General features: G+C 38.9%; 1 protein-coding gene across 3 annotated transcripts in view; it reads left to right on the forward strand.

Moving 5' to 3' along the window:
- The window catches only part of LOC143997028 (cadherin-19-like), a 228,743-nt gene that overhangs the window by 37,483 nt on the left and 169,526 nt on the right, over positions 1-21,734 (forward strand). For all 3 annotated transcript variants that reach the window (XM_077492387.1, XM_077492386.1, XM_077492385.1), the window contains exon 2: positions 20,586-20,895. In XM_077492387.1, coding sequence (XP_077348513.1) covers positions 20,683-20,895 — 213 coding nt within the window. In that variant the 5' untranslated portion in view covers positions 20,586-20,682. The remainder of the gene's footprint in view (positions 1-20,585; positions 20,896-21,734) is intronic.

A 21,734-nucleotide genomic window follows, 5' to 3' on the forward strand; every position in this document is an offset into this window, starting at 1 on the left:
ACAGCAGACTGTACCGCACTCAAGCCTATGTACCGTAGCACCCTATACCAAGTTACCAGTCCTTATAAGAACTTTTGTGGACCAAGCAGGTTGTGTGTTAGTGTTTAGCAGACTGTACGTCAGTCCCTATACCGCTGAAGGACTGCTGCAGTATAGGGCAGCGGTCAGCAGTGGTGCACGTCAACCCTATCTATTGTGGACCGATAGCGGTCCTTACAGAACAGCAGACTGTACCGCACTCAAGCCTATGTACCGTAGCACCCTATACCAAGTTACCAGTCCTTATAAGAACTTTTGTGGAACAAGCAGGTTGTGTGTTAGTGATTAGCAGACTGTACGTCAGTCCCTATACCGCTGAAGGACTGCTGCAGTATAGGTGAGCGGTCAGCAGTGGTGCACGTCAACCCTATCTATTGTGGACCGATAGCGGTCCTTACAGAACAGCAGACTGTACCGCACTCAAGCCTATGTACCGTAGCACCCTATACCAAGTTACCAGTCCTTATAAGAACTTTTGTGGACCAAGCAGGTTGTGTATTAGTGTTTAGCAGACTGTACGTCAGTCCCTATACCGCTGAAGGACTGCTGCAGTATAGGGCAGCGGTCAGCAGTGGTGCACGTCAACCCTATCTATTGTGGACCGATAGCGGTCCTTACAGAACAGCAGACTGTACCGCACTCAAGCCTATGTACCGTAGCACCCTATACCAAGTTACCAGTCCTTATAAGAACTTTTGTGGACCAAGCAGGTTGTGTATTAGTGTTTAGCAGACTGTACGTCAGTCCCTATACCGCTGAAGGACTGCTGCAGTATAGGGCAGCGGTCAGCAGTGGTGCACGTCAACCCTATCTATTGTGGACCGATAGCGGTCCTTACAGAACAGCAGACTGTACCGCACTCAAGCCTATGTACCGTAGCACCCTATACCAAGTTACCAGTCCTTATAAGAACTTTTGTGGAACAAGCAGGTTGTGTGTTAGTGATTAGCAGACTGTACGTCAGTCCCTATACCGCTGAAGGACTGCTGCAGTATAGGGCAGCGGTCAGCAGTGGTGCACGTCAACCCTATCTATTGTGGACCGATAGCGGTCCTTACAGAACAGCAGACTGTACCGCACTCAAGCCTATGTACCGTAGCACCCTATACCAAGTTACCAGTCCTTATAAGAACTTTTGTGGAACAAGTGAGTTGTGAATGTTTAGCAGACTGCAGCAGAAGGGCAGCAGTCAAGTATAATATCCTTTCTATATTTGGAAGAAAGAATATTATACATGTACAAGCCTATTACTGTACCACTGATACCAGTCCTGAAAAGAACCTTTGTGGAACTAATAATAACAGCAAGTCTTTAAAATTACCCTCACTGCCTGACAACACTGCTTCCTTCCTGTCCCTATACAAATTGGCAAAAAAAGAGAACGATTAGTGGTTACTGGAACAGCTCTTTTGTGGACCTTGATAGTAACAGCTAATGATGATGATGATGATGATGATGATGAAAGACTAATCTGGCTGTCCCTGTAGCATACACCGTCCTTTCCCTTTCTCTAAACTAACAAAAGACACTCAGGCTGCTGCAAGAATCAGCAGCACAGCAAACCTATCAACACCTAACACCTATACCAGTCCTGAAAAGAACTTTTGTGTACCAAATAGCTAGTGGTTTATCTCTCCCTACTCCACACAGGAACCTGTCCCTATCTTAACAGAAGAAAGAATGTAAAATGGCCACCGGATCGGGTGTATTTATAGGTTAGGGGGAATGTACAAGTGTCCATGTGCTGTCATGTCTCAATTGGCTGTCCTGTATCACATGATAAACGTGTCACCAAAGGTTAAAGTTCTTGTATACATTAAACACGTAAGTCCGCCGCGGCGAACGACGGAAAAAGGCGTTCGAACGTGCGGACCGCGAATGTCGGAAATTCGCCGCGAAACGACCGCCGGGCGAACCGTTCGGCCATCACTATTCCACATATCACTCCCAACTCAACGTGGTATCACATAGGGAAAAACATAGGTTCCAGATAGTGTAAAACCAAATGACTTTAATTTGCAAAAACGAACGTATACACTTACATAAAAGACTTTAAAAGCAGGTTCAAAACAGAAGCGTGCACCGGCCGGATGCACGCCAACGCAGAGACCGACCCGTCCTTCCTGGTCCAAAAAGAACGAACACGACTGGGGTGACGTCGACACGTTCGCACCGCCCTACGCGTTTCGTAATAATTTACGTCGTCCAGGGGCACGGGCGGCGTGCGACGTCACCCCTTTTATAACCATCAACTTAACCAAGCCTCGCTTTGGGTCAGCGGCCATCTTAGATATCACTTAAGCATTAGGAATCAATGACCATAGGCCAAGCCTCACTATCAATCACGAACGTCAGATGTGCATATCCGCAACGAACGTCCTATGATTGTGGACCATACCTCGTTTCCATACGAACGTCATATGGTCATAAACCAAGCCTCACTTCCAGGTAATAACCCTATTGGAAGAGAGACGTGGCAAATGCCCTCATTTTAAAATACCCTTCCTATGTCCAGAAACAGGGCATAGTGTAGGTCAAAAAGGAGGGTAAACTAAAATAAAAAATCAATAAAATGAAGAATAATAGTAAATAGTAATAAAATAAAACAAAAATAAAATGAAGTAAAATATCGCAAATTGGTATAGAGATACACCAAAAATTATGCGTTTCTTGATGTATTTATATGTCCATCAGATTCAGTTAAGAACTGGGGCTACTGTAAACATGTATTTCAAATACCTTACTGACTCGCGTATTCCCCAGGGATTAGCCTAGGGCATCCCAAACAAATATCAAGGAATGTAATTAAACGTGAATCCCCACATCTAGAGGGCCGCCAAACCCAAAGCCAGGCCTGCCATCCAAAAGGGGCCAAAAAAGGAGAAAAACAAGGATATGTTCTACAATAATATGTACCAAAATAAACAGCAAGAAAAAAGTACAGTAGAATGGTATTTCACAGTAACTGATACAAGAACCGTGGTAGAGAAGCATTATATCAAACAGGTCACCTCAAGAGTTATTAATAAAGGCATTTACATCGGTGTCCACATTAAGGCCAAACGGAACATATGTTTTTAATTTATGGATCCAGGCCATTTCGAGCTTGGATATTTCCCTAACCAAGGACCCTCCCCTCCAGTGGGGCCTATATTTGTCTAAACCGACAAATAGGGTGCCTGATGGGTCTCTCTTATGTGTCTGGTCATAGTGTCTGGACACAGGGTGTTTGTCAAACCCACGTCTGATACCATTCTATTGTACTTTTTTCTTGCTGTTTATTTTGGTACATATTATTGTAGAACATATCCTTGTTTTTCTCCTTTTTTGGCCCCTTTTGGATGGCAGGCCTGGCTTTGGGTTTGGCGGCCCTCTAGATGTGGGGATTCACGTTTAATTACATTCCTTGATATTTGTTTGGGATGCCCTAGGCTAATCCCTGGGGAATACGCGAGTCAGTAAGGTATTTGAAATACATGTTTACAGTAGCCCCAGTTCTTAACTGAATCTGATGGACATATAAATACATCAAGAAACGCATAATTTTTGGTGTATCTCTATACCAATTTGCGATATTTTACTTCATTTTATTTTTGTTTTATTTTATTACTATTTACTATTATTCTTCATTTTATTGATTTTTTATTTTAGTTTACCCTCCTTTTTGACCTACACTATGCCCTGTTTCTGGACATAGGAAGGGTATTTTAAAATGAGGGCATTTGCCACGTCTCTCTTCCAATAGGGTTATTACCTGGAAGTGAGGCTTGGTTTATGACCATATGACGTTCGTATGGAAACGAGGTATGGTCCACAATCATAGGACGTTCGTTGCGGATACGCACATCTGACGTTCGTGATTGATAGTGAGGCTTGGCCTATGGTCATTGATTCCTAATGCTTAAGTGATATCTAAGATGGCCGCTGACCCAAAGCGAGGCTTGGTTAAGTTGATGGTTATAAAAGGGGTGACGTCGCACGCTGCCCGTGCCCCTGGACGACGTAAATTATTACGAAACGCGTAGGGTGGTGCGAACGTGTCGACGTCACCCCAGTCGTGTTCGTTCTTTTTGGACCAGGAAGGACGGGTCGGTCTCTGCGTTGGCGTGCATCCGGCAGGTGCACGCTTCTGTTTTGAACCTGCTTTTAAAGTCTTTTATGTAAGTGTATACGTTCGTTTTTGCAAATTAAAGTCATTTGGTTTTATACTATCTGGAGCCTATGTTTTTCCCTATGTGATACCACGTTGAGTTGGGAGTGATATGTGGAATAACAGCCATAACCCTATCGCGTGAAAGATTCAGGATCGCTTGAGGAGGAATCGCTATCCGGATATCCTTTGACTATTGTCGCCTGTGGTGACCCTCTGTAACGGGGGGTCGCTTGGATCTGGTAAGGAGCCAATTCACTCATTCGGTGATGGGAAAAGCACAGTACATCTTTGGAGAAGATTTTTAATTTGTGTACTTATAACTCAGCTGTTTGAAGTTTGTTCTTCACTGCTGTACTCCACTTGAAGTTTTACTTCACTGGTGTCCGTTTACCATATGGACATTCTATTATTATTTTTGATATATGACTATATGGACATTATATAGAGTGTCTCTAAATACAATCTTTTTTCCTGATAGTTCATTTATGTAAAAAATTGCAAACATTTTTTTCATATTCTATTCTATTTTTATTTTCTAGAGGTATATGCACTGAGTTTGATATACTCATATTGTGTTTGGGGAATTCACACTATTGACACGCATTTATGGTTTGTTTTTGTATTTAATTGCACTTATTTGTATATGGTTTGCACTATATTTTGGAGGTGGTCTTAGAGACATTAAGATACTAAGACCCATATCGTGGGTCTGGCACATATACATACCCTATTCACTTTGGGTATTCGTGGTTAGCGCAGTTCTTTCTTTTTTCTATTTCTGTTTGGTGTATTCTTGGTGTACATTTGAATTGCAGCTTCCGTTCAATACCATTTGTATTCCGTAGCGCAGTTTTTCCCTTTTTTTCGCTCCTGCTCTTTAACAACCAGCTTATACTGCACACTAATTGGGCACAGCCAATATTCGACCCAAACTCATGTTTGGGCCGAACCATTCGCCAAACTCTACTTGGATGTTTCTGCAGACATGCCAGCATGGGAGCCAGTAGCAACCTCAATTGTGCTCATTTTGTGGGTTCTCCAGGTATGCTGTAAATTAGATTGGATGTGTCCCCTGTATACATGATGTCCCTCAGGATATGGGCTAGTACATTGTAGAGCTTTGCTCTTTTGCAGCCACATTGATGACATGTGTGCATGCATTAATTTTTTGTCATGTACAACTGTCATCCAATTACAGTACAATTTTTTTTTTTAAAGAAAGGATAAAACCACTTATGGGCTACCCGATATTCAAATATTGAAAAGAAGAAGCTGCCAACACCATACTGTATCTTCACATAAATATGTTTTAATGATAAAAACTGTGGTGTTAATTTAAATATATTCAGTATATGAATTAATGAATGAATGAATAACTTGTAAAGAGATACAATGCAAACTGAATCACCTCAAGGCGCTGGATTCGTCCTGTGTTGTCAAGCTTCTTAGAAGAGGTAAGTGTTGAGTTTTTTCCTAAAGGCCAGATGGTTTTCTTCCATGCGGATGTAAATCGGTAAAGCGTTCCATAGCTGTGGTCCTTGAACTGCGAATATCCATTCTCCCTTTGATTTGTAGCGGGATTTGGGAATGTGGAGAAGATTTTGGTTAGATGATCAAAGGCTGCTATTGGGTGTATAGAGTTTTATTTTCTCGCGTAGGTATTGAGGAGCGACTCCATGTGAGCATTTGTGGGTGAGGCAGAGGGTCTTGAATGTTATCCGATTCTTTACAGTTAGCCAATGTATGCTCCTCAGGGAAGGGGAGATGATTTCCATGTTTATTTTGTGTGTGTGTGTGTGTGTGTGTGTGTGTGTGTGTGTGTGTGTGTATGTATATATATATTACGCCAAGGTGGGTGAGGAAGGTTAAGAAACCTTCTACTTTGATGTTATGGGAGTGTGGAATAGTGAAGCATATATTCTTCACAATTGTTTACTAGGTGTTGAGCGTGCAGCAAGCTCTTTTAATTGGAAAAATATATTAAAAAAATACCATTGCTACCAATTTACAAAAATGTAGGTGCTAATCTTGGAGTGGCACTGTCATTCTGTCAGTCTCAGACACTATAAGCCCCTGTACACACAGTCGGAGATTTCGACAACCAAATCCATCGGATTTTGTCCGTCGGATCTTGTCTGAAACTGTTGCATACACACGGTCGGACTAAGTTGTCGAAAAATCCGATCATTCAGAACGTGATGACGTAATTTTGTTACGATGGGACTACGTTCAGGCTAGTAGCCAATAGCTTTGATGTAGGAATTTGATCTGAGCATACGTGGCACTTGGTCCGATCAAAATTCTCTACACATGATCGGAGTATGTCCGATCTAACCAGTTGGTCGGGAAATATTTCCAACATGTTGGAAAATTGGGTCCGACGGATATTCCAACGGAATCAGTCCGATGCATACCACACACAGTCGGATTATCCGATGACACGGTCCGATAGGACACATTCCGATGAATTCTCCGACCGTGTGTACAAGGGCTAAGACCTCTTTCACACTGGGGGCGTTTTGCAAGCACTATAGCATTAAAAATAGTGCCTGCAAACTGCCCCAAAACAGCTGCTCCATGCACTCCAGTGTGAAAGTCCGAGGGCTTTCAGACTGGATCAGTGCGCTGGCAGGGAGTCAGAAAAAGTCCTGCCAGAAGCTTCTTTGGAGTGATGAAGGAGCAGTGAACTCACCGCTCCTCCACCACTGCTCCCCATTGAAATCAATGGGGCAGCTCTGCAATACCGCCAGCAAAGTGCCGCTTCGGCAGCATTTTGTGGTTGGATTTAACCCCTTTTGGCCACTAGCGAGGGGTTAAAACTGGCCCACTAGAGGCTGAATAGCGCCGTTAAAACTATGGTAAAGCAGTGCTAAAAATAACGCTGCTTTAGACCACTTTCACACCAAGCCTACCCAGGCAAGATGTATATTTAAAGCCTAGCTCCTGGAATTTTAGACTCAGAGGAAGGTATTTGGTGTCACTAGGGGGTCATTCCATCTGACAGTTGGGCAGTGACCATGGTCAGGGGAGTACTCAAAGGTTTCTGATAGGGGGGAGTCTGGTGAGCTGAACTGCCTTAGAGAACAACTTGAACAAATTAAGTGCTTCTGCTGTGAACGTTGCACATGAATTGCTCCTCAGTGTCTGTAAATACAGAGGTCAGTGACAGCTTATTTAAAGCTAAGCTAAAATATTGCTTGTTATGAATTTGTAAATACTTGCAGTTCCATACATTGGCCAAATGTGTATATGTTTTATAACTCACTGTAACAAAAAACAAACAAACAGTGGAATCCAATGCAATATATTTACTACTTCTTTATAAAACATGTTGCACCGCAGTTGTCCTAAAATACTTGTATTCATGTATTTAGATATTATATACCACAGGGGATTGGGGAGGGTTAAGAAACATTCTATTTATTCTTCTATATACTGTAGAAGCTTGATGTTATGAGAACAGGGAATATGCTGGTAAAATGAAAAAAAGGAATATAAGCTAGTTTCACAACTTTTTAATGAGCTGTTAACAGAACAGCAAGCCCTGTTAATTGGAAAAACCTTTAAAATAAAAAAATAGCGTTGCTACCAATTTAAAAAAAATGTAGCTATACAGCCTATATTGGCACTGTCAGTCAAAGACATTAAACATGTCAACTTATTGCCAGGTAATATTTGCAGCATACGCATACACATTTGTACAGCAAACAAATGCATATACTGTAAGATGCCAATGCTAAAGCTCCTGACATCTTAGGCTCACAGGAAGGTGTTGAATGACACTGAGCTTTGTTCCACCTAAATGTTGGGCAATGACCAGTACTTACAATAAAAAGAACTGAAGGTGAGATTTAAAGTGATACTAAAGTCTCTTTTTTTATTTTGTTAAAAATAACAAACATGTCATACTTACCTGCTCCGTGCAGTGGTTTTACAATCTTCCCTTTTTCAGGTTCCTCTTCGGTGCTCTTGACCCCTCCCTCCTGCCAGCATGCTTGTTATACTCACTGTGGCTTATAAGGGGTTAAACCTTTGCATTGTGTACAAAGGCTGTTTGATCCTGTCTTCTCTGATCCTCCCCTTCTTTCACAGTCCTCAAGCAATCTACTAATAGAACAGAGGCTACGGGACAAGCTGCACATGCTCAGTTTGGTGTGTATTGCTAGAGAGTTGTTGTTTTTTTTCCTGGGAGAGTGCATGTGATCAGCACAGGGCCAATCAGCACTGTCCAGACAGAGGGTCAGGGGTACTGCAGCCTGATAAGACAGTCAGAGCAGAATGAAAACTCCTCCTACATGCTTTAACCAGACACTGATAGAAGTTATAAGACTGCTCTAACTGCTGATGAGAAAAGGTATTTAGCAGTTTATATTTACTAAAGCTATTGCATTTCCATGTCCTGTGCACTGCGGGAGACCAGATACAGTGAATGGGTGGTCCTGGGTAACACTTTAAAAGACCAAGCTGTCTGGACAAAGTATCCGTTAGAGAGTTGACACCAACCTCTTAACACTGACAGGGGGTGCTTACAATGGTCAGCTTGCATTAATGTTTTTAAAACCTTTATCCCAAAAGGAAAAGAAAAATGGTTTGCATTAGCTGCTTTTAAAGTGTTAGCTGGAGTTCAGCTTTAGTTTGCTAGTCAAGTCCATCTAAATTTGCTAAACTACCCTCCCCGTAGACTGACAATGCTGCTGTTCAAAGGTGTCTGCTTTATTACTTCATTCAGTATGCAGACTCCCTAAGACATAAAGTGTGTATTGGCTGAATTGCCAGGTGAAAAAAAGCCACCCCTCCAAAAAACAAAAAAAAACAAAAGGCTGGTGACTCGGATGAACTTATCGTCCGCAGCAGAGGTGACTCTTGGTCTTCCTTTCCTGGGGCGGTCCTCATGTGAGCCAGTTTCTTTGTAGTGCTTGATGGTTTTTGCCACTGCACTTGGGGACACTTTCAAAGTTTTCCCAATTGTTCGGACTGACTGACCTTCATTTCTTAAAGTAATGATGGCCACTCGTTTTTCTTTACTTAGCTTCTTTTTTCTTGCCATAATACAAAGTCTAACAGTCTATTCAGTAGGATTATCATCGGTGTACTGTATCCACCTCCTGCACAACACAACTGATGGTCCCAACCCCATTTATAAGGCTTGAAATCCCACTTATTAAACCTGACAGGGCATACCTGTGAAGTGAAAACCATTTCGGGTGACTGCCCCTTGAAGCTCATCAACAGAATGCCAAGAGTGTGTGAAGCAGTAATCAAAGCAAAGGGTGGCTACTTTGAAGAACTTAGAATATAAGACAAATTTTCAGTTGTTTCACACTTTTTTGTTCAGTATATAATTGGACATGTGTTAATTCATAGTTTTGATGCCTTCAGTGTGAATCTACAATTTTCATAGTCATGAAAATAAAGAAAACTCTTTGAATGAGAAGGTGTGTCCAAACTTTTGGTCTGTACTGTATATATATATATATATATATATATATATATATATATATATATATATATATATATATATATATATATATATATATATATATATATATGTATATATGTATATATGTATATATATATATGTATATATGTATATATATATATATATATGTATATATATATATATACAGAGAGAGAGAGAGAGAGAGAGAGAGAGAGAGAGAGAGAGAGAGAGAGAGAGAGAGAGAGAGAGAGAGAGATAGATAGATAGATAGATATCTATTTATATAAATCCTGTATAATAATAATAATGAATATATATATATACAGTATATATAGAGAGAGAGAGAAATACACAAAGAGAGTACTGAGATGTTCTTTGTATCCAGACCCATATCATGCACAATATCTGGCATAGGGATTTTAAAGAAAAAATGTTATCACTTAAAGAGGAAAATACTTTAGGCATGCACTAACATCTAATGGAGTTGACATCCTGTACACTTTATATAAGACATTGGAGGATTAGGGCAGTTTTAAAGCCACAGGGATGGCATAATGTTCCATGTTTTCTCTTACTATATTATTTATCAGGATTTAAACTGACAGATGTAGATATATCTTGAAATGAGATCTGTATTTGCAAAGAGAATAGAGCAGTAAAGTGATAAAGCTTGTGCAACAGGGAAATAGAAATTTAAAATCCCTATTCAAACCTTATAAAGATATTCAGCTGTTTAAACAGATAATGTCTTCAGTAAATGTTTGCTGCTGCATCAAATATATTGAGGATTAATAACTAGAGGAGAGTTTCTCAGTGTGATTGTGTTTATCATGTGCCGTTTACTAGTAAAAGTTCAAGACATGACATTGAACTGTATATTCTTTAAAGCCAAATTATTTTCACATCCCTGATTTATTAAAAGTTGATAGACAGCATAAATATAAATTGGGATTGTTTTAAAAACTCATAGCTGAGAACACTTTCACCTAGATTACCTGATTTGGGAAGCATTTTACATATAATATAAAAGGTCAACATTCTGAACAGAAGATCACATCAAAAATTGATTTTGGCATAAGACTATCTGACACCAATACATTCAGTGTTGGATGTTAGTGGTCTATATAAACATTTTTTCACTCAAGCTTCACTCAACTTTCTCCCAACATTTATACATTTTCACATATGATTTAATTTTAAAAAAGTGTGAATCGTGGATAAAAGTTGTATGAATCTTAATCTAAATAGACCCCACAGCATCCAGTGTCCATATTTTCAGTAACAATAAATTAAGTAAACATTAGGGAATGCAGATCAGGACTTCTGATTTTTCTCTAATGTTCCCAGTCTGCATACTGTACATACCAGAACAGTGACCCAAAATGTTTTCAAGGTGAGTCAACATAAAAGCCAGGCAACTGGCATTTATAGTTGGAAATCAACAATGGCCTATTTCAATCATGACAGGTTTTATTTTAACCACTTGACCTCTGAAAGGTTTTACCCAGTTCATGACCAAAGCATTTGTTTCTATTTAGCATTGCACTAATGTAACTGGCAATTCCATGGTCATGCAACACTGTATGCAAATTTAATTTATATAATTTTTTTCACACAGTTTGAGATATCTTTGGTGATATTTGATCACTACTATTTTTTTTTTTTTATTATTTTATTTAATTTTTTTTTCCATTAAAGATTTTTTTATTGAACATAAGTGATATTACAGATCATTGCGGTACAACCATACAAACAAAAGGGCATAGTGTCAAAAATGCAAACATGTCATACAAATTCCAAAAAGAAAAACAAAACAAAAGATCTTAACAATAACAACTGCAAGATGCATATGACATAAGATGGAATTTACATGAGAGACTTGTCCTAAATGACCAAAGGTATTGGTTGCATAAACAGTGCAATAGAAACTTTCGTATTCCGTAATCATGGGTTAGTATTTGTAGGTTATCAGGGTCTCGATACAGGTTCTTATTCAGAAAAATACGTCACGAAAGTCTGTAGGGTGTGTTTCGTGAGGTAGGGTGGGTAGACGTCTGTCTGGGGATCGGTCTAGAGTCGTGTGAGTCTCATGTGTCTCATGTTTAGTGGAGGCATTTAGGTAACCAGGCCAGCTGGTTTCTTTAATTGTACCTACTGGATGAGTAAGTGGGGATGGGAGTTGGGTGGGGGGGAAGGTGGTGTAAGGGGGAAGTCTATCGCATTAAAGAATTAAGTTTGTAAAAGGGGTTTCCAAAAGGTTAGGATGAGGAGGCAGATGGGAGAGGGGAGGGGGAGGGAGAGGCCGAACGGGTCCGGAGGGGGCAAAAGCCGCCAATCTAGCCCCGGACTTCGACCGGCCTCCCCCACCCCTCCCATGTTTCTTATAGGCGTAAAATCTAGGGGGGTGAGGGGAAGCGCCTGCTCAGTTGGTGTGAAATTGCATAGTGCGTTTGTATTCTGGAGTCGACTTAAAGTGGGACCAGCAGGCCCAACGTGCATTATGTTTAGCAATGGTCTCCTGGGATATGGCTATGAGTTCTTCCATTTCAGCAGTTATTTTTTATTCTATAAATGAAAAGAGGCCAATAATTCTGAGTAAAAACCCAAATATGTTCTATTTTCTGTTACAAAACATATCCAATAAAAACATTTAAAAAATCAAATGTTTTCATATATTTAGGCCAAAATGTATTCTGCTACTTGTTATCGGTAAACAGTAAGTTGCTAGTAAGTTGGTTTGTGAAAAATGTATAGCATCTACAAACTATGGTATATAGACTGGAATTTACACAGCTATATTGGTAAAGATAGTGATCAGCGACTTATAGTGGGACAGTGATAGGGTGGCTGGCAATCTGCCGCTAACAGACACTATCTGGGAGGGTCGCTAACTGACACTGATATCTTTAATGACACTCATACAATGATCAGTGACTGTAACACAGACACTGTACTAATGACGCTGGCTGAGAAGGGGTTAACATCTAGGGGTTAACTGTGTGCCTAGCAATGTGTAATGTGTATAATGTGTGCTGCTTTTACTTTGCTATCTGTCAGTTTTTTCTCTCCCTGCTTTTCAGGGAGAAAAAACAGCCAGATCATTGTTCACAGTACACAGAGTTCTGTACTTTTGTAAACACAGAACTCTGTGTGTGATTGAACACAGCCGATCAGCTGATTTCAGCCAAATTCATTGGCTGAAATCAGCTTCCAAACTCGCGATTTGTCAAATCACAGTATGGGTTGGCAGGGGGAATGCACGCCCCAAACTTAGAAGAAGGCGAGTCACGTACATCATGTACGCCATGGTGTCTGTACCTGACACCTCCTTGTAGTATACAGTATTTACTGTAAGCGGTTGACAGATAATTAATATAAAGTGGACCTTGCAATAAAAAGCAGGAGATGATTAATATATTTCAGTCCCCTCCCTCATCCTAAAAAGCAGCATGAAAGTAATTAAAAAAAATCTATAGGGAGAAAGTTAAGCTGGCCATAGATTAGGAGACTTATGAACAGATCGTAAAAATATTTTTATGAATATTTGTATGAAAAGTCTCAGTACATTTAAATCATCATTTCAAAGTACTTGTTTGCTTTTTGTTCACATTGAACATTTGGTTTTGGAATGAATGGAGTTCCCTGAATGAAAAACACATACATTTTTATAAATGTGTTAAAGTGATTGTAAGGGTATCTTTGTTTTTTTATTTTTAAATAACAAACATATCATACTTATCTCTACTGTGTAGCTCATTTTGCACAGAGTGGCCCCCGATTCTCATCTTCTCGGGTCCCCGGCGGCTCTCGCGGATCCTCCCCACATTTGATAACCTCCTCGGAGAAAGGGGTTACCTTGTGTGCGTGCTCCCGAGTCCAGCATTCGGTGTCCATAGCCACTGAATGCAGGACTCGTCCCCGCCGCCGGCACCCGTGACATTGAATTTGATTGACAGTGGCGGGAGCCAATGGCTGCTCTGATATCAATCTATCCAATCAAGAGCTGGGAGCCCATGGAGAGAGAGACAGCGTGTTCCCAATGACTGAATGGATGGATTCAGGTAAGTAAAGTGGGGGGCTAGGGGGCCAGTGACTACTAGGTGTTTTTTCACCTTAATGCATAGGATGCATTAAGGTGAAAAAACATGAACCTTTACAACCCCTTTAATTTAAGAAAATCCATCCATCTATGCTGCTCCTTTCAGTTTTCGTGTCTATTTGACCATACTTATGGTTATAAAATTAAATAAATGTTCTTAAAATAATTAATTTCAAATGAAATTATACTAGTGTACTACCCTGTTTCCCCAAAAATAAGACCTAGCGTGATTGTCAGTGATGGCTGCTTATTTTCAGGGAAACATGGTGCTTGGCCAGCTATAGTAAATATGCTTACCTTATGCTTGGCTTCTATATTGCAGGGAGTGACATCGCCATCCTTCCAGGGAGATCTTGGGGAAAGCCAAGTACCTCAAATCTTATGGGATGATGCTTAGTGCATTCTCTGGGATCTCTCTGGAAGGCTGATGACATCATCTGTGCCAACCCATGTACACGGTATATGTAATCTTTTTTTTTTTCCTAATTTATTTTTATTTTTTACTTCTATTAATACTTCTATTTTGGGCAGTATATGGAAACGGACCAGATGTTCTAATTAGATATTGCTTTCAATGTAAGTTTTGATTTAATAGAAAATTGTCAAGAGGCACATTAAAGCTGAAGTTTATGTATAGATATTTTTTCATAGTTACATTGTTCCATCTTTTAAACCAATGTAAATATGAATGTGTCATTCTTTGCCAATCCCCATGAAAGCTGGAAATCACTGTGTAGATATCATGGCTTCTCAATCTCATCCAATCAGAGAATGCTTTGCAATACAAAGCATTCTCTGAATGATTCTTGTGTTGAGTGAGAAACCTCCTGTGTTCACTAAGCAACAGGACGGTCACTTGGCGCAGGACCCAGAAGCTAGTGGTGGTCACTGTAGTTGTAGTGCTAGCTAAAATGATTTCCAGATTCCACAAGGAATGGCAACATAAATACATTAATTGGCCCAAGCTACGAAAATATCTATACCTAAACTTAAAACCATTGATTGTAAAGCCCATTTACAAACTCATTGGCTGTAACTCCAAGGTGATATTAATTTAAGTGCAGCTGATTAATACTAGCTATGCTTCAACTGGCTTTGATAAGTAATGTACACCCTTAAAAGATAATTTATTAAGATAATAGCACTTCTTGTAGCCATTTCCTTAAATCAGTGAAATGGACAGGATGTATTCAATTAGCTGAGTAAAAAAGTTTTTAAAAGTTCCTAATTGTATATCATTGTTTTGTAGAACACTTTTATCATATCCAACAAAATATACAATGTATTTATTGACAACATTTTCCCAGAATTATTATGAAGCTATTTTCCACATGATCAGATTGAAATATGTTTTGAAAATGCTTATGCTAAGAAATTTTGACAGTTTTTCATTAATTATATTTGATTTAATTGTGTTGGTAATGAACCCTTCCTATGTAAACTATGCTTCTGAGACTATCCACTGTCATGATTCCATATCAATGCATATTGCTCATCTGTGTGGTTGCACACATGAGTGTGCAGATACACAACAAAAGGCCATGATTTTGACAGCAAGGGCACATAAACACAGCTTGTCTTTGCTGGAAGCTCACCTTTAGTGATCAATGCATTTGTTTTTAGATGTGTATGGAACAATTTTATGCATATTTCTTATTTTAAGTAAAACTGTACTTTGTGCCGTGAAATCAGTTTGCAGACTGTAAAATAATTTCATGGAACCCTTGACTACAGCTAGAAACAGACTCTTCTCATCAATTTATATGAACTGCTAATGTGGAGTGCATCCAATTGCTAATAAAGATACCACTATTGGCCTCTAACACCCACACCTCTCATATAAGCCTTCTATAAAAAAAAAATATTACTATTGCAATATATATATATTGTTTTTATACAGAGATATATCTATAAAATACATATTACCCAAGTAGCATGCTCAGTATTCAAATCAAAATACTTTCAGAACATAGGTAAGGCATACAAGTTTCCAATCTCTCAAGGTGAAACTATAATACTAATATAAGCAGATAAATGAGATGTTAATCCACTTGATATTTACAATCAAATGTTATCCTAATCTTGGCACTTGAATAAAGGCACTTAAAAGTAATGTTGATCCATTTGGTATTCACTTTCATATTTAATCTCAATTTGCGCACATCAGGAATTACCACATATAATGCTGAATTAAATAGATCCACTTCTGATACATGGTATACACAATGAGGTTTTATCGAAAATCTCAAGTGGATTACCATCTCATTTTCATTTGTATATTAACATTCTAGTTACAGCTTGAGAGGTTGAAAATTTGTATGCCCTATATGTTACAAAAGTCTTGAATTTTTCGATACTGAACCATAGTGATATGCTGAATGTACCTGTATTTGGCTTGGGATATGTTCTGTGAACTTAAATTCAGCTGTCAAATCTGAACCCTATTGGAATAAATGGGAGCTAAATCTTGGAAATCAGCAATGTCTAATTAGTGCCCATCAATTCCGCCCATCAGTGTCCATCAGTGCTACTTATTCATGCTGCCTTTCACTGCCCACCAATGCCACCTATCAGTGCCCATTAGTACCCACCAGTGCCATATATCAGTGCCCAGCAGTGCCACCTATCAGTGCCTCCTAGTAGTGCTCATCAGTGCTATATGTCAGTGCCACCTCTCAATTCCCATAAGTGTGGCACATTAGTGCCTCCTCCTCATCAGTGCCCCCTAATCAGTGACCATAAATGCTGTCTCATCAGTGCCCATCAGTGCAGTCTATCAGTGCCCATCAGTGCAACCTCATCAGTGAAGGATAAAAATTACTTATTTACAAAATTAACTGACAGAAACTAAGAAACTTTTTTTTTCAAAGTTTAAGTAAAAAAAAAAACAGCAGTGATTAAATACCACCCAAAGAAAGCTCTAATTGTGTGAAGAAAATTATTAAAATTTCACATGGTTACAGTGTAGCGTGACCACGCAATTATTATTCAAAGTGTGACAGCGCTGAAGGCTGAAAATTGGCCTGCTCAGGAAGGGGGTGAAAATTGGCCTGCGCAGGAAGGGGGTGAAAGTGTCCTCTGGGCAAGTGGTAATGGATGTTCTTACATTATCTTATCCTATCATACAGTTATGTTAGGCTATGCTATTTATGTATAGGGTGGGTATGGGTACATACGGGGTGTTTCTTGTTATACATGTGGATGGCTAAAAGTTTTTACGCGCCATATTTGATGTTTAAACATTATAGAATAAATAAATGTTCTTTTATTGAATCTTTGTAATTTTTCTTGAAAAGTGTTTAGCACATTTAAATTCCCCACTTTGCTCTATAGTTCTACTTATTGGAAATTTTTGGGCATGTGTGGTGCATACCTTACCCACCAACATAATTTTTTATTTGATAGGATCAGAGACATTATACTCATTTTCATATCCTTTTTTTTCTTTACTATAAAAAAATGTATCTGATGATCCGGGCCTTTCCCCTGAATCTCCTGTCCAGGGCTGACAATGCTTTTGTCAACCATTCTGCAACTGGCTTATTTTCCCCAGTGTTGTTGGCACCCAGAAGCAGTGACTCTATGAAGCAATGGTAACTGGTAAAAGTGTATGCTCTTTAAATAAAAACTGAGCTTTGGTTCTACTCAGTCTGTATAGGCTCCTCCTTTCTGATTAATTGCTCTGGTGGAAACTGTGCCCACTGCTCTTTAGGGAAAGTTCACAAGTGTAGGCTAAGCGCTCACTCAACTGCACATAAACATAAAAAGTATGTTTATGGTTATTTTAACATGACAAACTACAACTACTTTAACCACTTCAATACTGTGCACGTTTACCCCTTTGCTGTCCATGCCTATTTTCAGATTTGCACTTTGAATGACAATTGCATTGTCGTTCAAAGTGCATTTTTATAATTTTGTTCACACAACTAGAGCTTTCTTTTGCATTAAAACAAAAAAAAATAGCGACAATTTTGAAAAAAATGCATTTTCTTTGTTTCTGTTATAAAATTTTGCAATAAATAATCGTTCTTCATACATTTAGGCCAAATTTTATTCTGTTACATTTCTTTGGTGAAAATAACCAAACTCAGTGTATATTATTTAGTCTGAAGGAAAGTTATAGAGTCCACAAACTATGGTATATATCTGAAAATTGATCAGTCCTAATGTACTGACGGCCCAAGGCCTGAAAATGTTAGAACAGTACAAATATCCCCCAAATTACCCCTTTTTCGAAAATAGACAGTAGAGGTGGGCCAAAGACCCCCCTGTTCAGTTTGTAGCAGAACTCCTGAACAGGGGAAAAGTTCTAACCTAAACTACGAACCCCATTGAAATCTATGGGAGCCAAACAGGAAAAATCAAAAGTGCCCATTTTGAAGGCTTATACACAAGTAACTGGCCATAAAAGGGGTATGGGGATCCTGGTACTGCCCTGGGGGACATGTATCAATGCAAAAAATTATTTTACAAACAGTTGTTTTTCAAGGCGCAGTCATTTTGATGATGCTTAAAGTGCAACAATAAAAATGAAACATTTCTTTAAATATAGTGCCTGGGGGTCCCCTTAGTCTGCCTGTAATGTGGCACACCTGTAGCATGCATAGAACATGTTGCAGCAAAAATTACATTTCTAAAGAAAAAAAAGCACCCACCCCCACACGTTGAGGGCATGTGGCCTGGTTTGGTTCAGAAGCTGGGCGCTCGCTCACCCCCCTCTTTCCTGACCTGCCAGTCTGCTTGCTCAGATAAGGGTCTGTTATGGATTTTGGGGTGCTCCCCAGTGTAATTTTTTTTAAGAACTATCAAACGGTTGTCAAACAGCTTAGACTGTGGCCAGCTTCCATTAATGGTGGTAGCGTTTTCTTTATTCGTTTGTTTTTTGAGTGGGGTAGATGGCATGATTGATGCTGTTTTTTTATTTTTTGAAAAAGGAATTGTCAATAACGGTCTGTTTTTATTACTTTTTGTCACTTTTTTGATGAACGATTAGAGGTTACCATTTACACCATACGCATTCAAATGGGGGGCAGGATCTGAGGACCTTCCAGACTCCGATAAGCCCCCTGCCCGAAGACCCCCACAATCAATGGCCACGGTTGAGGGGGAGAGGCCATTGTCCCCATCAACATGGGTACAAAGTTCTTTGAGGTGGGGGAGCAAAGTCCCGCTGCCCCAAAGCACCCACCCTCATGTTGAGGGCATGTGGCCTGGTATGGTTCAGGAGGGAAGTGGAGCTCGCTCCGCCCCCCCCCCCTTTTCCTGACCTGCCAGGGTGTGTGCTTGGATAACGGTCTGGTATGGAAAATTTTCCATAGCTGGTTTCCTAGCCCTGCTCCTTAACAACCAGCTTATTCTGCACCCTGATTGGACAACGCTTTATAGTGTGCAGTGCATTGCAGAGCGTTTGGCGGTGTGATCACCTTGCAAATTTTGGCGTTCTCCGAATGGAGCGGGGAACCCAACCAGGTTTCGGCCCTGGTTGGGTTCAGCAAGGTTTTCAGCAAACTGATGCTCGGGCCAAACTATTCTCTCAACTCTAATAGACATATAAAGGTATTCAGGCATGGCAAGTTTTTTTTACAGTTGTCATTTTTTGTCATAATTTTTTGGAAAATGAGGAAATAAAAAAATATATTTTTTTTTAACATACTGTTACCAGGGGATTACAGTTTCATCATATAATTGTATATAATAATAATCCTTAATTAATTATTAATTGTTTTAATGTCTTTCTTTTTTATTACATATTTTCTTTGTTTATGATTTTTTTTAGCACACTGTGACCAGAATAATATAATGTTACAATAGTAATGTTGTGCTACTCTGGGGAAGTGATCAGTATTTTTTTTATGATTTCTTATAGCAATGAATTTCACTGAATGAAATTGACTCATTCAGTTTGTTTTATTGTGATTAGCTGTGACTGGCCACATATATTCACATGGTACATATGAGCTGTGATTGGCCCCCTCTGTACCATGTGATCAGTGTAATCAATCACAGCTAGCAACACATTTGTACACAATGGATGGCATGAAAAGAAGGCATACATTGTTTACACTTGTCATGTGAAACCAAAGAAATGGGAAGAGTAGATCTCTACCATACACTAGAAGGGACTTGGTCCCTTGATTGGTCACAGAGGTCACATGTTCCTGGCAGGGGGACCATGTGATCAGTCATTGGCTGTGTCTGATGAACACAGCCAGTGACAGATCATGCTGCAGTGAAGCCCCATGCGGGAGGACATCATATGACGTCCACTCGGATCGATGAAAGCTTCTAAGATTTAAAGTCGTATTTAACCCAAAACAAATATTTATTATATTGATAACTTATCAATTCTAAGATGTGATGGTTGCATTGCTTTTCTTGTTTAGGTTTTCTTTCTTTTATTGATTGATGAGCCTGCCAGTAAGGAAGGCAATACATTATGCAATATTCTTTCCTTCAACCACAAAATCTTTAATTCCACAGTTAAAGTCCCCCTATACAGCATTCTTTACTTTGACATATCAACACAGGGATGATGGTAATTAAGGTGGATATTTAGCCACAGTATTTCATATTCCACTATATTCTTCAGTAATAACAAAACTACAGGTGTTGGATGCATTTTTAATAGATTTTTGTGAAGTGAGTAGTTTTTTCAGTCTGCATAACAGTGGCTCTATTGTTTTCAATTATGTTTGTAGAGACAGTTCTAGCCAGAGTTATGTGATGGCTGCTTATATGCAGTTACCTGTATATATACAGTATTTTTTTTTTTTTTAATATTCCTTTCCATTAGCATGAAATTTGAAAGGGTATATAGTTGTATTTTTAATACATTTTCCTATTTTTTTCAGAATTATGAAGACAATGCAACCCCCCATTTATTGGAACAAAAGTCCACAAATATGTGAATTGCGCATCATTAAATAACACATAATACATTTGCACTGAATGTACAATATGAGGAACCTGTTCATATGGCTGAATATTCTCTTGGAAGTTTCTTTTCTGTGGTCTTGTGCCATATGTATGAATTTTGTAAAATTTGTAACTCAGCAAAATAAACTTTTAAATCATGCAAGAGTTAAACGAGGATGGCAATGGGAACCTTTAATTTTCTTGGAGGAGCAACCAGTCACAAACCTATCACGTTATGTAGGACAGGTAAGCAGTACAAACCCATATTGTAACAGTAATCATATTGATTTTTCTAAAAGTGTTTTTAAAATAAGTATTCATGGTTTCACGTTGAATTAAAATTTTGATATCAAGTACATACTGTAAATATTAAATAATATGTGGCGCTACCCAACCCAACTATAATAAAATCATATTAATGAACACTATACTTAATAGGATTTTATTATAGTTGGGTTGGGTAGCGCCACATATTATTTATTGCATATTGGGTGAGATCACTATTTATGTTGGCAGCTTCCCACCAGTCCCAGTGTGGTTGTGCGCATTAGTTACCCCTTGTGTTTTTATACTGTAAATATTAACTATTATTTAAAGTGGAACTCCAGGCAAGCAGGCAAGCAACTAAATACACACATTAAATGTATATGTTTTCACGTTTTTTCATACTAAAGGATTTTTTTAATATTATTATTGTTATTATTAATAATAATAATAATAATAATATTATTATTATTATTATTATTATTTTTATTCATTAACCATGCCAAACAGAAATATCACTCTGCTATTTCCTGGCCTAGTATTATTGCTTGTTGGGTCAGGGCTGTTGTTGCCAATGTCAGCTTCCTGCTCATTGGACAGAGGCGATGATGCTGAGTCACAGATGAAATGTTGACATAGAAAGCTGCTGAACCACAAAGATCAATTACTTTATAAGAACTGCGTGTGTCACTTGTCTTGGCTGTGCAGTGTGAAAAAAATTGATATATTACAAAAATGGTTGCATAAAATTATAAATAAAATAATAAGCATAATTGTATTTAAACTGTTGTTGCCTGATGTTTAGCCATGCCCAGTGGGAA

Source organism: Lithobates pipiens, unplaced genomic scaffold (genome assembly GCF_037356315.1).
Source record: "Lithobates pipiens isolate NorthernLeopardFrog02 unplaced genomic scaffold, aLitPip1_a1.2 Scaffold_19, whole genome shotgun sequence".
In the NCBI taxonomy this organism is placed as follows: Eukaryota; Metazoa; Chordata; class Amphibia; order Anura; family Ranidae; genus Lithobates; species Lithobates pipiens.